This window comes from Acomys russatus, chromosome 21 (genome assembly GCF_903995435.1).
Source record: "Acomys russatus chromosome 21, mAcoRus1.1, whole genome shotgun sequence".
NCBI classification, from domain to species: Eukaryota; Metazoa; Chordata; class Mammalia; order Rodentia; family Muridae; genus Acomys; species Acomys russatus.
Window position 1 is genome coordinate 10,407,576 of NC_067157.1, and position 13,438 is coordinate 10,421,013.

A 13,438-nucleotide genomic window follows, 5' to 3' on the forward strand; every position below is an offset into this window, starting at 1 on the left:
AACACAAGGCACCTCTCGGTGTGGGCTGGAACCTAACCAGCCGGATGTGGTTGCAGGTGAGGCTGAGGAGCGGGGTGACTTGAAAAACAAAGCAAAACGAACAGACAAAACGCCTAAGTCTCCTTAGTTTAGTTTTTGTTGTGTTTTGTTCAGACCTTATTGTGCAGCCCAGATTGACCTCAAATGCTCACCCGGAGAGCACACAGCAGGCAAGCATAGCCCCAGCAGGTTCCTTAGTGGTTGGACACTAATGGCATCTCCCTGTTACCTAGAACTGATGCAAATGCTAACACACAAAGCGGCCAGGAGCAGTGACAAACTGACAGTCAGGGGCACTGAAGGCAGACAGCAGGCTGGAGGGGTAAGATCATAAAGGGCTGAGAAATACATTGTGTAACTTGAGAAAACCGCAGCATAAAAGTCCCCTTACATAGGAGACCACTTGTAGTTTAAAACTAAGAGGAAGGTAGACAGCGCAAGCTGTGCCCTGACGTTTTTCAGGCACCGCCTCACCAACAGATTCATTCAAAGAGTGACACCCGAGAACCTTTAAAATGAACCGTTTATTACATCAGATTGTTATTCTCACGTTATGTAAGTTACACGTCTGCTTATTCTGAGTATCTCACATGGAAAAATTTAAATTTCTATAGGCAAGCAAAACTGTACCACACAATATATAAGTGGGAAAGGGGCTCTGCTAAACGTTCAAATAAGGCAAGTATTTAAAACAATAAGATGATAACAAAAATTAAGCATTCCTTTAGGAGAATCCAACACTACGAGCTAAATATGTTCTTTCTGAGTGTATTCACATAACTGAGGCAGTGTTTCTTCATCTAAAACATCAAGAAATGGAGTAAGGCTCGTTAACAGACAGAGCTGCCTTCAAGATTTCATTCTCAGTTGCTTTCTTTGAAAAAAAAAATTCACAAAAGTGCACAATTAATGTATATCAAAAACGGAATCTGCTACACTAGTAACGGCTGTCCATGCTTAATACTTAGTGGTTTATTGGACCAAATTATATTTTTCCGGGGGGGGGGAATAAGATAAGCCACTGTAAAATATTTAGTTTGAAATATATGCTAATACTTTCCATAGAAATCAAAAATTATGGAAGAGGGCTATTCATTATGAGGAGTCGGAAGCAAAACACTAGAATGACCAAACATTGTCAGAGAACAAGCGCCACGAAGGGCATGTGCATCCAGTCTTGCAACGCACGGCAACGCAGCTTCCTTACTCCAGCCAGTCTACTTCATCGAACTCCGAGTCATCTTCGGAATCGCTGTACTCCACCGCGATGCGGCGAGACAGGATGGTGGCCACGTCGTTCTCGATGCGCTCGTGCTTAGCTTCCTGCTCGCGCTGCTCTTCCACTTTGCGAAGCTGGATACCTGATAGGGCAACGCAAGGCAACTGCCAATCAGCGGCTGACCCCGCCCCTCCTGTGAATGCCCGCACTTACCCTCCACGCCGCACTAGACCTCCCCCTGAGCAGTTAACACATGACACACTTCTACCACCTCTACGGGCAAAGAAACACTGATGACTACGTCTTCTATGGTCCTACTGTGCCCTAAAGGAAAGGCATCACTATTCTCTATGCTCTTGACCCCTGCCTAGGAAATGTTGAATTAAGAAATGAATAAATATGGTCTTTCTGCTTTCTAAGTGAAGATCCTTAATCCTCTAGAGGCATCTGGCAAAACAAATGTCAATTATATCCCAAACAAACAGCTTCCACATTGAAAATACATTTTAAATAGAAGATTAATATAGGTATAAGAGAGTTTGTACTACATTTCTGAATCATGGAAGTCCAAAGCTTTAAATTCCCTTTCTTTTTTAAGACAGTCCCATGAAGCCCAGGCAGGCATGGGACTGACCTGGCCACGAACCACCTAGAACTTCTGATGCCCCTCCTGCCTCTACGTCCCCAGGGGTGAGATTACAAGTACTAAGTAATACGCCACTGTGCTCAAGTCTTACGTGGCACTAGGATCAAGCCCTCTGTGCCCTCAAGCACTCTCAACAGCTGAGCTACGCTCCCATCTCCAGCGCTTTCAATTTCTCGTTCATTTTAAGAGACCTTACAGTTAGATGTGTCATATTCTTCCCGAAAGTCACTTGAGACACAAATTCTACCTAGCCCCGTTTCCTAAACAGCATTTGTTCCTAAACACGATCACCTCAAATATAAATGTGGAATACAGTATTGTCCTGAGTATTTGGAAGATTTCCAATGCCACAATAACAATACTTGTTGTGGCTCTGAGGACTTTACCTTTCCGTATTGCTTCCAGCAGCACGCTCCTTGCGTCACTGATGACAGGCAGGGTGGAGGGATGACGCTTTGGCTCAGAAGCAGCTATGACTTGTGATGGAGGAGATGGAGGCATTAATGGGACATGGGGACCTGGGGCAGCAGATGGAGTTGGATGTAGCCCAGAGGGAGGATGAGCAAGAGCTGCAACTGTGACAGGTGACGATGGCCGAACGCCAGGTGGAGGCAGAGGAGGCGGCGGCGGGGGTGGAGGCAGCCCCTGCACCTCCCCTTGTGGGAGGGGATGACCTGGCACAGTCTCGCTTACTGGGGCGGCTCTAGCTACTGGGGGAGAGGGCTGTACCAGAGGAGGAGCGATTGGAGGAGGAGCTGGGTGGAGGACACCAGGGGCGATCTGAAGGGGAGCTGGAGGGGGCGGCACTGCTGGAGCCTGCAGAGCAGTGGTTGGAGGAGGAGGTGGGGGAGGGACTGGTGGGGGAGGAGTTGAAGTCATCGAGGCTCTCAGTGAGGAAGTAGACAAGGCAGATGGAAGAGGTGGTGGAGGAGGTGGGGGAGTGGGGCTCACGAACACGGGTGCTCTGCCTGCAGCTGGAGACTGGGGGCGATTTTCTATCAAGCCTGTGGCGGAACTGAAATGAGAAAGAGATCCTAAAAGTTATTAAAGGAGGAAACTAAAGAAGAGCGGAACCGTAGACACTAGAGATGACTACCAGCAGCTACATCAAAATAAACCCGCTAACATGGTCCCATAGGAATTTAAAATTATTTAACATTTTTTGGAAAGAACGCGAACTGGAAGTGTACAGAAAACCGACGTGTGGTGCTCTGGTTTACAATAGTCTAACTCTGTGCAGCTTTCACATCCACTCAGGAACCGTATAGTGTCCAAGTCTACGCTGAGCCAGGCGCCTACGGTGACGCGACACTTTCTGCGCTGCAGTATCTGTGGCCATACTTAGAGCGACACGTGGCCAATAAGATGATGGTGTTTTTATACTGGAGCTGTTATGGCTCATCTTGTCATTTCAGTGAAGTCAATGCCAGCTCATTAAAAACCACAAAAGGAAATGTATACCTCTTCTTCTTCCTAAGGCTTGTGTACCAAGTAAGTCGGGGATGTGAGGTTTTTGTGGTTTGCAGAGCTGGAATGCATTTCTGCACTAGAGAACTTCTTTAATATGCCTATGTTAAAATTTTCTAAGTTGGATAACTGACCACATTATAGTTTAAAATAGCTTTACTGAAAGAAATATTGCTAAAAGCAACTGCCAATTGTCTTTGAACTTGCTAAAATATTTTTCTTAATATCAAACTAACATCTTTGGCCTCCACATTTTGGAACCTTACCACATTGCAAAAATTCATGTTTTTCCTAATAAACTGTATATGATAATGCTAGTTGACAAAGCTGTAATTATATGAGAGCACTAATTCTTAAAGCAACTAGCTCAATGTCCCCAGGAGAATATGTCAGCTGTAATCAGAGGAAAATAAATACATCTCCTGGCTAAACAGATGATGCTTGGTTACACCAGAGCCTGGGTGATAGAAACGACTTATCAAGAAAGCCTAAGACGCTTACTATTGGTCCTTCAAAGAACAAGGTCACTGGTTTCCTAACATAAAGCCCATGAGCTGTCCCCACGTACCTGATACAGGTGGGTATGGGCTTTGCATCTCCTGCTCCATGCATTGGTGGAGGCGGAGGTGGTTCATGCGGTCTGACTAGGACCCTCTCCTCAGCTCTGGTTAGAAGCTCACTCATCTGGCTGAACGGCAAGGCAGAGAGTGAGTAAGATCCATCCATATGATCCACGTATGTCTGTGGCCTTAAAGAAACACACAGTATCAGTGTATCTATTAGGGAAACGGAACATTACATCAGTAGTTAAATCTTTTAAATGCCAGTAGTTATTTCTGTATGATTGAGTAGTAAAGCACAAAAAATATGGAATTTATTAATCAGTTGGACATTTTGTTTTCTTAAACTAATGGCTTCCAAAAGTCTTGTAACAAAACTCTCTGCTTCTAGGGCCACAAAGACAGCAGGAAAACAGAACACAGCCGAGTAACACAGAAACAAGAAATGTAGATAAAACAAATTTTTTTTATGAGAATCAAACCTCTTAACTCTTGTTTCATATATGATAAATTGGTACTTAAAAAGTATTCCAGACACAGTATTATGGCATTCTAATATATTCTACCTGAAATATTAGGAGGGAGTTAAGTCTCCAGATGAAAGTTAAAGCAAACCAGAAAAGTATGTACTCTTAAACTTTTCTTTCAACAAATGACAACAGGAAGTCCGAATATAAAAATGACCTGCCCAAGGAGGTTGGGTTTTAGCAGGTTCAATGGTCAGGGTTGAAATTCTTTCTATCATAAGAGAACCTTCCACCTCCTCAAGAGCCAAGACTTATAAGTATAGAGAGGTATTATAAATAAATCCGAAGTTTTCCATCTATTTAAAAGAAAAATAAAAGAAACCTTGTTTCAAAATGAGAGGCCGGGCCATTAGCAACTTCAATATGCTTATGGAGGAGGTCAGCGTCATCTTCAGCCAGCTCTGGGCCCTGGGCCAGCTTCTGCCATTCTCTCCGCCTGTCATGAGGTGCTCTTGGCACTTTCTCTGGTTCATGAGGACGATCTAGATTTTTCTGCTATAACAGATGTAATAAAACAAAGCCAAGTGGTGAAATGCTAAATACTTTAAAAAAAAAAAAAAGGTTATGGTAATCAAAATGAAGTTCTAAGGTCAATATGAAAATGGCAGTGTCATCATAATAAAGCAAAACGCAGAACCATTTTATGTGTACAGTCAGACTGAAAATAGTTCACTGTGATCCCAGTTTCTCACCATGAGCTTGTAATTCAATATCAAACTGAGGGGCTGGATGTAAAAATAGTGTGCCTACACTTAAGGCCCAAAGTCCTTTGGATAGAAAAATGTCACTAACCCTTACCAGTAAGTCTCAAAGATTTACCATGCATGGGACTGCCTACCTCCAGTCAAATAACCAAGACACTAAATTATCTGTACAGGAAATGACCAAAAGTTAAAATCAGGGAGATGTCTGCCACAGGCGGGCCTGGAGAAGGCCCAGCAAACATCAAATGGCCAAAGGGACAAAGCAGGTAACACATATCAACAAATGGGGCATGCTATGAATTAGATAGGCATTCTAAGGAATTCTGCTTCAAACAAAATTTTAAAATCCTCGTGCTTAGCAAACAAAACTTGTGCTCAGGAGCACCCTGGCTTGCCAGTCGCCAGTCTGCAAACTCTAGCGGGAACACAAGAGCACTGTCCAGCACGTAAGGGTGTAACAAGGGGGCATTATGGGGACCGAGGAAGGCTGAGATGAAAGAGGCGCGATGAAGACAGACTGTGCCTCTTCTGTGCCAAAGCACAACCTGTTTCTTCCTTCTATGTGCTTTAAAATCACCAGGAGGAACTGAAGCAGACTTGGGGGATGTTTATCAGACAGTGGAGAATGACAGCACAGCACACTGCTAACAGTTTAGTGAGAATACCATGACCTGCCGAAAACAGCTAGGGCATGTGGTGGTGCAAAAACAAAACAAAACAAACAAACAAACAACAACAACAAAAACCCACTGGCTTAATTTGCCAACTTTATTCACATCAACACAATATTTCTTTGTGATGTGTGTAGTTGTCAGGACTTTACTGCATGGGCCCAACAAAGCCAGGCTGCCGGAGTGTAGATTAACGAAGTTCCCCCATGCACAACAAGACAGGACTACATAAAAATAACTTCAAGTTTTTGAACCTGTTGTAATACCTTCTGCTTTCTCTTTTCCTTCCTCTTATCCTCTGTGTCTTGCAACATCTTCTCTTTCCACAGGTCAAAGAAATACGAAGGATTGGTGTAAAACTTCAGCCCTTCCTTCCCATCGTCCCTGGAACACAGCACACCCGATGCAACGTATTAGGCGAGACCGAGAAATAAGCAGGCGAGCTCTTACTGCCGAAGTGTGCTCCCTCATACCGCAGCACACAGCACGGCACTGCAACACACAGCATGCTGCAGTGTGGCCCCGCCAGGCATGGTGCACATCGGTGATCTCAGCACTTAAGGCAAGATGCAAAAGGTCATGAGTTCGCGGACACTCTGGATGGCACAAGGAGACCAGGTCTCAAAATGAGTAAATATTGCCAAAATAGAGCATTGCAGTAATAAGTTTTGTTATATAAATCAGAAAGGAAACTATGAGAAATGGAAATGGAGATGCTTTCCAGAGTTGACTAGTAATTTAAATTGCCGTTGTTCACTCTAATCTCACTTTTGCTGAATACTAAACTTCCTAAGTTCTTCGGGATATTTCAATTAATAAAAATACTTCTGCCCAAACCCAAAGTCTGGAAAGCTGGAACACTGCTTAGAAGAGAGAACATTCCTTGTTTCCACCAGTGTTCTACCGAACTTAACATCTTACTAAAGCCAAGAGGTGTTTCTTAATTTGCAGTTCAATGCTAGAATTTATTTATAGGCATACTGAACTACAGCTTCAATTAACAATGTGAGTATCTTAGACTGCCTATTTAACAAACCCCATGAACGAATTCCCAAGAAACACTGACTAATTCCAGACTCCACTGGAGTCATGGGCAGAAAGCTTTCTAAAAAACTACATATTCGCTGTGCAGAAAGGGAAGAACAGATAGGATGTGACCGCTGTGTTTATTAGTACTGAGGTCTTTTGAGCCTTGCTTTCCTATGATTACAATTTAAATTAGAAAGCCCATGACAACGTCCTTGACATGGCTCCATGGTAACAGCTTTGCCAGCGGCTACTCAGACTCATTATCTGCCCAGGTCCCGTCTTCTGTATGTCCGAGCCTGCGAAGTTCATCTAGTGACTAATAAACAGAGTTCTCTGTAGGGAGGAGACCGTCTCTGTGGGTTAGGGTCAAATGAGACTGAAGGTGTGTGCGACTCAGCATTTACGTCTCAAGCGTGAGACGGTGAGATGATGATGGGTTTCTAACTTCTTACCCCACTGACCTGTAAGGGGTGAGGATATTGAGAGGTGGGGGCTGCTCGCAGACGTCGTATGTCTCCTGCAGCGGGATGGGCAAAGTCTTGCGGTCGAAAAGCTGCTGATCCTGAATTGTAGAACTCCGGAAAGCTTTTCTCATTGTTATATCTTGCAGAGACACTAAGACAAAAATCACAAACTCGTTGTATTTTCCTAAGACAACTCAGCCGAATGGCAGACTTATGAATACTGCGCGTTTGTTTCAAAGCTAGTATGCCAAAAGGCTGTGTGCCTTAAATCAGGAGTCATTCTAAACATTCTAGCATTATATTTGTCCTAATCGCTCTCTGCATGATCTTCTAGGTGAGTTTTTAACAACTTTCGTTTTTAAGAGCTCAGAGGTCCTAATGACACAGTTCCAACATTTCTTTTTCTTTCCTGGTGATTCTTGCCAATCCCAACCAACTTGAATTTGACATCTTTCCCCGTCTACTTTTATTTCTCATTGGCTTACAGTAGTCACAAGTAACTAACTGAAGGGATTAGTTGCTAGTGGCATTCTAGGAACAGCAGTGCCAACTTCCTGCTCTGTATACTATGAACATTACATATGGGTGATCTATACTAGTTTTGACTTTACTCATTTATTTGTACTGGAACGACTCCAACCTGGCCATACAGTTTTGAAGACAGACTTTCCTGTACATTCGTAACCCCAATCACTGGGACAGCCCCTCACACACTGACTGCACTGACAACTACCCTCATTTACTTTTGTACTGTCCGGCATATTAAAACAAGATGCATATCAAAATATTGTAGGCTTGACATTTAGAGTGATTTCACATTAAATAAACTGGGTAAAAGCCGAGAGCGGTGGTGCACGCCTGTAATCCTAGCTCTCTGGGAGGCTGAACAAGCGGATCGCTGTGAGTTCAAGACCAGCCTGTTCCACAAAGCGATTCCAGGACAGCCAAGGCTACACAGAGAACCATGTCTCAAAAATAAAAATTAAAAAAAAACAAAAACAAAAACAAAAACAAAAAAACAAAAAAAACTGGGTAAAGCTGGTATGTATGATGGTTCCCAGCACTTGGGAGGTGAAGGCAGGAGGCTTATCACAAGTTCTCAGACAGTCTAGTTTATAAAGTGAGACTGCCTCAAAAACAAAACCAAAATCAAAAGAAGAAAATTATCCTGTATACTGAATGAGTAAACTTGGATCCTAAGTCTACAAATGCTGTACACCGTAGCAATGTCAGTAATCTATCAGTTTCCAACAGTCTTCCTGAAATGCCATATAATTTCTTACAAGTCATGAACATCTGGACCTGTATAGTCCAAGGGTGCAATGAGACTGCTCTACAATTGTGGTCACAGTACAACTGCATTTTTAACAAGTCCTCACACATAACGTGTGACATATTTTGACATAGTTATAAACTTCAGAATACAACTTAGAAATGGGGAAGAAGCTTTCCCTCACTATTGCTAGAGAGCGGTTTGGGAGATTTCTAATGAATAGATACTACATGTTTTGGATACTTTCACTCATTTTCACTTAATCTTTTCACATTTCAGCGAAACAGAAATTGCTAATCTATCTTTAAACACAAAGAGCCAAAGCTATAAAAGGCACAGTAGGTTCAACAAATGAGACTATATAGCCCACCAGAACAGAAAACTCAGATCTGCTTTTGAGGATAACTCTTGCCATGATAAATACACTGTTTTCAGGCTCCTGGAAGTGGCTGGTGTTTGGGGCAATGAACACGGAACAGTTATTGCTGCTCCCTTGCTCTACTCATCAGCTCTTGACTATGCAACCAAAACAGAGCCTGATGCCAAATGCTCGAGGCCACTTTGGTAAAGGATATAAAAGCATGCAAAATAGTAAGCATTTTTCTACCTTCAGCTCCTCTGTCTCTATCACGCCTTACTGACACACAGAACACCGTGACAAAGGCCCTTCCACTTGGCAATATCTTATATTACCTCAATAGTTTTACACGCACAATGAGTGTGTTAGCTCAATGTACTTGTTGACAAACGTGAGTGAAATGTAATTGCACACATTTTTATAACATTTTTACACATTTTCTAAATTACACCAGCAGTTTCATGGTTGCTACCACCTATAGATAATACAAAGTTCTTTTATTGTCCTCTGTAGTTTAACTATATGCTTATAATGTCATTTTTTTTTGAATTCCCACTAAATTTCAAAACTCATATTGAATCACAAATCTCCAGAAATCAATTCTGAAACAAGTGTTCAGCTTGTAGATTCAGAATTCTTCTCCATGTTTCATATATTTTAAACAAACTACAGAAAAAAAAATAAAGGAAATTATGTGTAATTCTGAAAACTCATACCTTTAGTTATTTACTGATATGTGTAATTTTACCTTGAGACATAATGATGGTGGTAAGACGCTTATTAGCATTTAACAGAATGAGGGTAACCAGAATGCAATTATACATGCATGACATTGTCAAGGAAAAAAATTAATAAAGCCTTTATTTAAAAAGTAGTAGTGCTTTGAAATTAAGTGTTAATTTTTGTTATATATGAAACTGAATTTATATAGGTATTATTACTGGTATACATTTGTAACTAAATATTAAAAAGAAAATATTAATATAAATCATATTTGAGAGTATGTGCGGTTATCATGTATTTCTCAGGAGGAACAAAGATGTATTTCAAGAATTTCATGAAATGTGATTAGTGTACATAGGTATACCTCAAAAGAAAACTCTAAGAAAGACAACTTAAAGATGAGAAGCACACGTGTGACAGAGGATTTGGACCTAGAATGCAAGAAAAACTTACAACTTCACAATAAAATGATGATCCAATTTTTAAATGAGCAAATGGATGGGGTACAGAAGGAAAGAAAGGGGGAGCAAAAAACTGAATGGATAATTCTCTAAGAAAATATGCATAGGACTCTGAGCTTAATATCATTAGCCATCAGGGAGATACATATACAAATACAACCACAAATACAAATGGACCTTATGAATAAAGTGAAAGGCACTCTGGTCACAGGAGATCACTGCTCTTTGCCCTGGCTGTCCTGGACTCACATTGTAGACCAGGCTGGCCTTGAACTCACAGCGATCCGCCTGCCTCTGCCTCCCAAGTGCTGGGATTAAAGGCGTATGCCACCACGCCCGGCCAGTTTTTAAAATATTTTTTAAGTCTTTTCACTGTTTAAATTTAGATCTATAACTTGAATTTACACTAAAACCTGTTATTCAGGAAAAAATTTTTGAGTATGCTATGAAAAACTCACATAAACAAGTCTCTGTATGAGTGGTTCTCAACCTGCAGCCACAATCTGTTTGACAAACCATTAGCCCAAAACTACAATTCATAACACTAAGCCGGGCATGGTGGCGCACGCCTGTGATTCCAGCACTCAGGCAGGCAGAAGCAGGCAGATCTCCATAAGCTCAAGGCCAGCCTGATCTACAAATCCAGTCCAGGACAGGCAAGGCTACACAGAGAAACCCTGTCACAAAACAAAAACCCAAGCTACCAACCAAAACCAAAGTCAAAACCCCAAAACCAAAACCAACCAACCAAACCAAACAATTCATAACAGTACCAAAATTATAGTTATGAAGTAGCAACAAAAATAATTTTGTGGTTGGGGTCACTACAGCGTAAGAAACTATATTAAAGGGCCACAGCATTAGGAAGGCTGGGAACCACTGCTTTACAGTATGTCAGTAAAAATTATATTCTTAGTTTCATTTCTGTTCACGGATTTGGAAAAAAAAAAAGGAATTTGGAAATTATCAGTGTTTCAAGGCATTTTTAAAGCAAAAAAATTAACACACAAAGTATCTATAGAAGCATGAAGTGTGCTTCTACTGCTAAAATTTGTACTATTAGTAACCAGCAGTGTTTAAAACAAACAAACACAAACAAAAACCAACCCTGGCGTTTGTTTTAGTCTTAGCACAGAACAATTTGCTTGGGAATGTTCCTTCACTTAAAGCAGATAGCAGCAGTTGATTAAATACCGAGGTCACAGCTCAGTAACACATACACAAAGGCACAGTAAGAGAAGTGTCACCCAAACCTTAAGACTTCAGATACTTTCATGCGACTTCAGTTTGTCAGACAAAGAGCACACAAAGACTAAAGGAGAGAGAACCGAAGAAAGAGGCTAATTAAAATGTCTTTATGTCAAAAAAATTAAAAGATGAGTAGTAGCCAGGCGGTGGCAGAGGCAGGCGGATCGTTGTGAGTTCGAGGCCAGCCTGGTCTACAAAGTGAGTCCAGAACAGCCAAGGCTAACACAGAGAAACCCTGTCTCGGAAAACCAAAACAAGAACAACAACAACAACAACAAAAGAGCAGTATACACAGTAAGGAATGGAAAGGCAAGCCAACCGCTCTTACAATCACTGATTTATTTCTGCACGGATACAAAGGGTCAGGGGTAGATTGTACAGTCACTCTTAATACTGTTAAGAAACACACTCCATCCCCTGCCTTAACACAATGCAAAGATAAACAGAGAAAAGAGGAGACTTACGCTCTTCTTCTTTAGGATCAAGCTGTGTGACGCTGACAGACAGGCGGTCCACGCGCTCTTGCAGGGAGTTAACTCGGAAGGAAAAACTATGTGCTTCATTGAATAGCTCTCCAAATATGTCTTCAGCATACTTACCTAAGCAGAAATGGAAGACAGCGTAAGTGACCACCCAGTCACAGTAAGCAGTTAGGGAGTTCAAAGTGCTGCCCTGTAGCATCTGGTGTTTATTTGGGGCTAACTATGCTATTCTGCAATGCGGGGGTGGGGTGAGGGGGGGAATGGGCGGGGTCTAGGGAAACTGACATGTTCTCCTCAGCGACTTGTGTCTAAATGGAAAGACTGTGTATGCTTTATACTTAATTTCCAGGTGAGTAGGGAAGATTAGGATGTCAAAATACATACAAATAACATGTGCTACCCTCACAATCAGCATTTATACATAGACTCTGCTGGAGCTGAGTTTCAAGCCAGGCCACTGTCTCAGGAGAAATGTGTTACCTTCTCTTACGATTATTTTAAAAATCATCAAAAAGCTAAAATTATTCCACTTTTTTTCCTATTCATGTACACCCTTATTACCAAAAAGTATGTGCCAAAACCAACCAGAAATTCTGACGTTCATAAATTTTAAATGAGGATGATATTTAAGTAAATATGGGAAGGAATTTGAAAAAGTAGAGTAAGTTCACATCTTTACTTCATTCACAATAAGACACTGGCATCGATACCCTCAACTATCAATAAGAGTAAAAGTATCTATCTCAAAAACTAAAGTTTTAAGAGAAGATGATGTAAGCATCAATACGCCTGGTAGCAATCTCGTACCAAGTAAGCAACAGGTCATCTTAGTGTCACAGCCCAGCGCAGAGAGAAACATCTGAGTGTGGGACAGGGCCAAGGTGTTTCCAGACACAGCTGCCTGGGAGATAAAAGCAGCACTCCAAATGGGAGACCATGCAGTTACAAAGCTACCCACCGATTTAAGAAATGATGTGGGTGAAAATGTTCAGACTACAGAGATGGCAAATAACACGTCACCTCTAAAAGAGATCAGTTTAAAACAAGGAACTTTTTATAGTTTGCATAAGTCAGAAACTATAAGCAGGGTTTTAGATGCTGTGCTGGCTAGTTTTATGTTAATTTGACACAAGCTAGTTATTTAGAAAGAGGGAGCCTCAATTAAGAAAATGCTGCCCCCCTTCCCCCTGACAAGCCAGTCTGGTTAGAGGGCATTTTCTTTATCGATGATTGGTATGGGAGGGCCACACTATGGGCGGCACCATCTCTGGGCTTGGTGGCCCTGGGTGCTCTAAGATAGCAGACTCAGCAAGCGATGGAGAGCAATTCTTCTATGGCCTCTGCATCCGAATTCCCTCAGTGATGGGCAGAGTGTGGTCTCAGAGTTTCAAGCTGAAATAAACTCTTTCCTGCCTAAGCTGCTTATGACCACGGTACTTTATCACAGCAATAGAAAAATCTAATTTCGATAGATGCATTTATATTTTTCGGGAGAGAGGGCCCACCGCTTTTCAACGGTTTGAAAGAGTCCAGGCACTCCCCGAGAAGTTTAAATGCCGCAGCACTT

At 41.8% G+C, this 13,438-nt stretch overlaps 1 protein-coding gene across 1 annotated transcript in view; it reads right to left on the reverse strand.

The window, feature by feature from the left end:
- Nucleotides 1–544: 544 nt before the first annotated feature.
- The window catches only part of Wasf1 (WASP family member 1), a 52,864-nt gene continuing 39,970 nt past the window's right edge, over nt 545–13,438 (reverse strand). The window contains exons 3-9 of the mRNA XM_051164231.1: nt 11,854–11,988; nt 7,324–7,477; nt 6,100–6,217; nt 4,781–4,953; nt 3,940–4,119; nt 2,291–2,919; nt 545–1,400 (exon numbers count right to left, since the gene is read on the reverse strand). Coding sequence (XP_051020188.1) covers nt 1,243–1,400; nt 2,291–2,919; nt 3,940–4,119; nt 4,781–4,953; nt 6,100–6,217; nt 7,324–7,477; nt 11,854–11,988 — 1,547 coding nt within the window. The 3' untranslated portion in view covers nt 545–1,242. The remainder of the gene's footprint in view (nt 1,401–2,290; nt 2,920–3,939; nt 4,120–4,780; nt 4,954–6,099; nt 6,218–7,323; nt 7,478–11,853; nt 11,989–13,438) is intronic.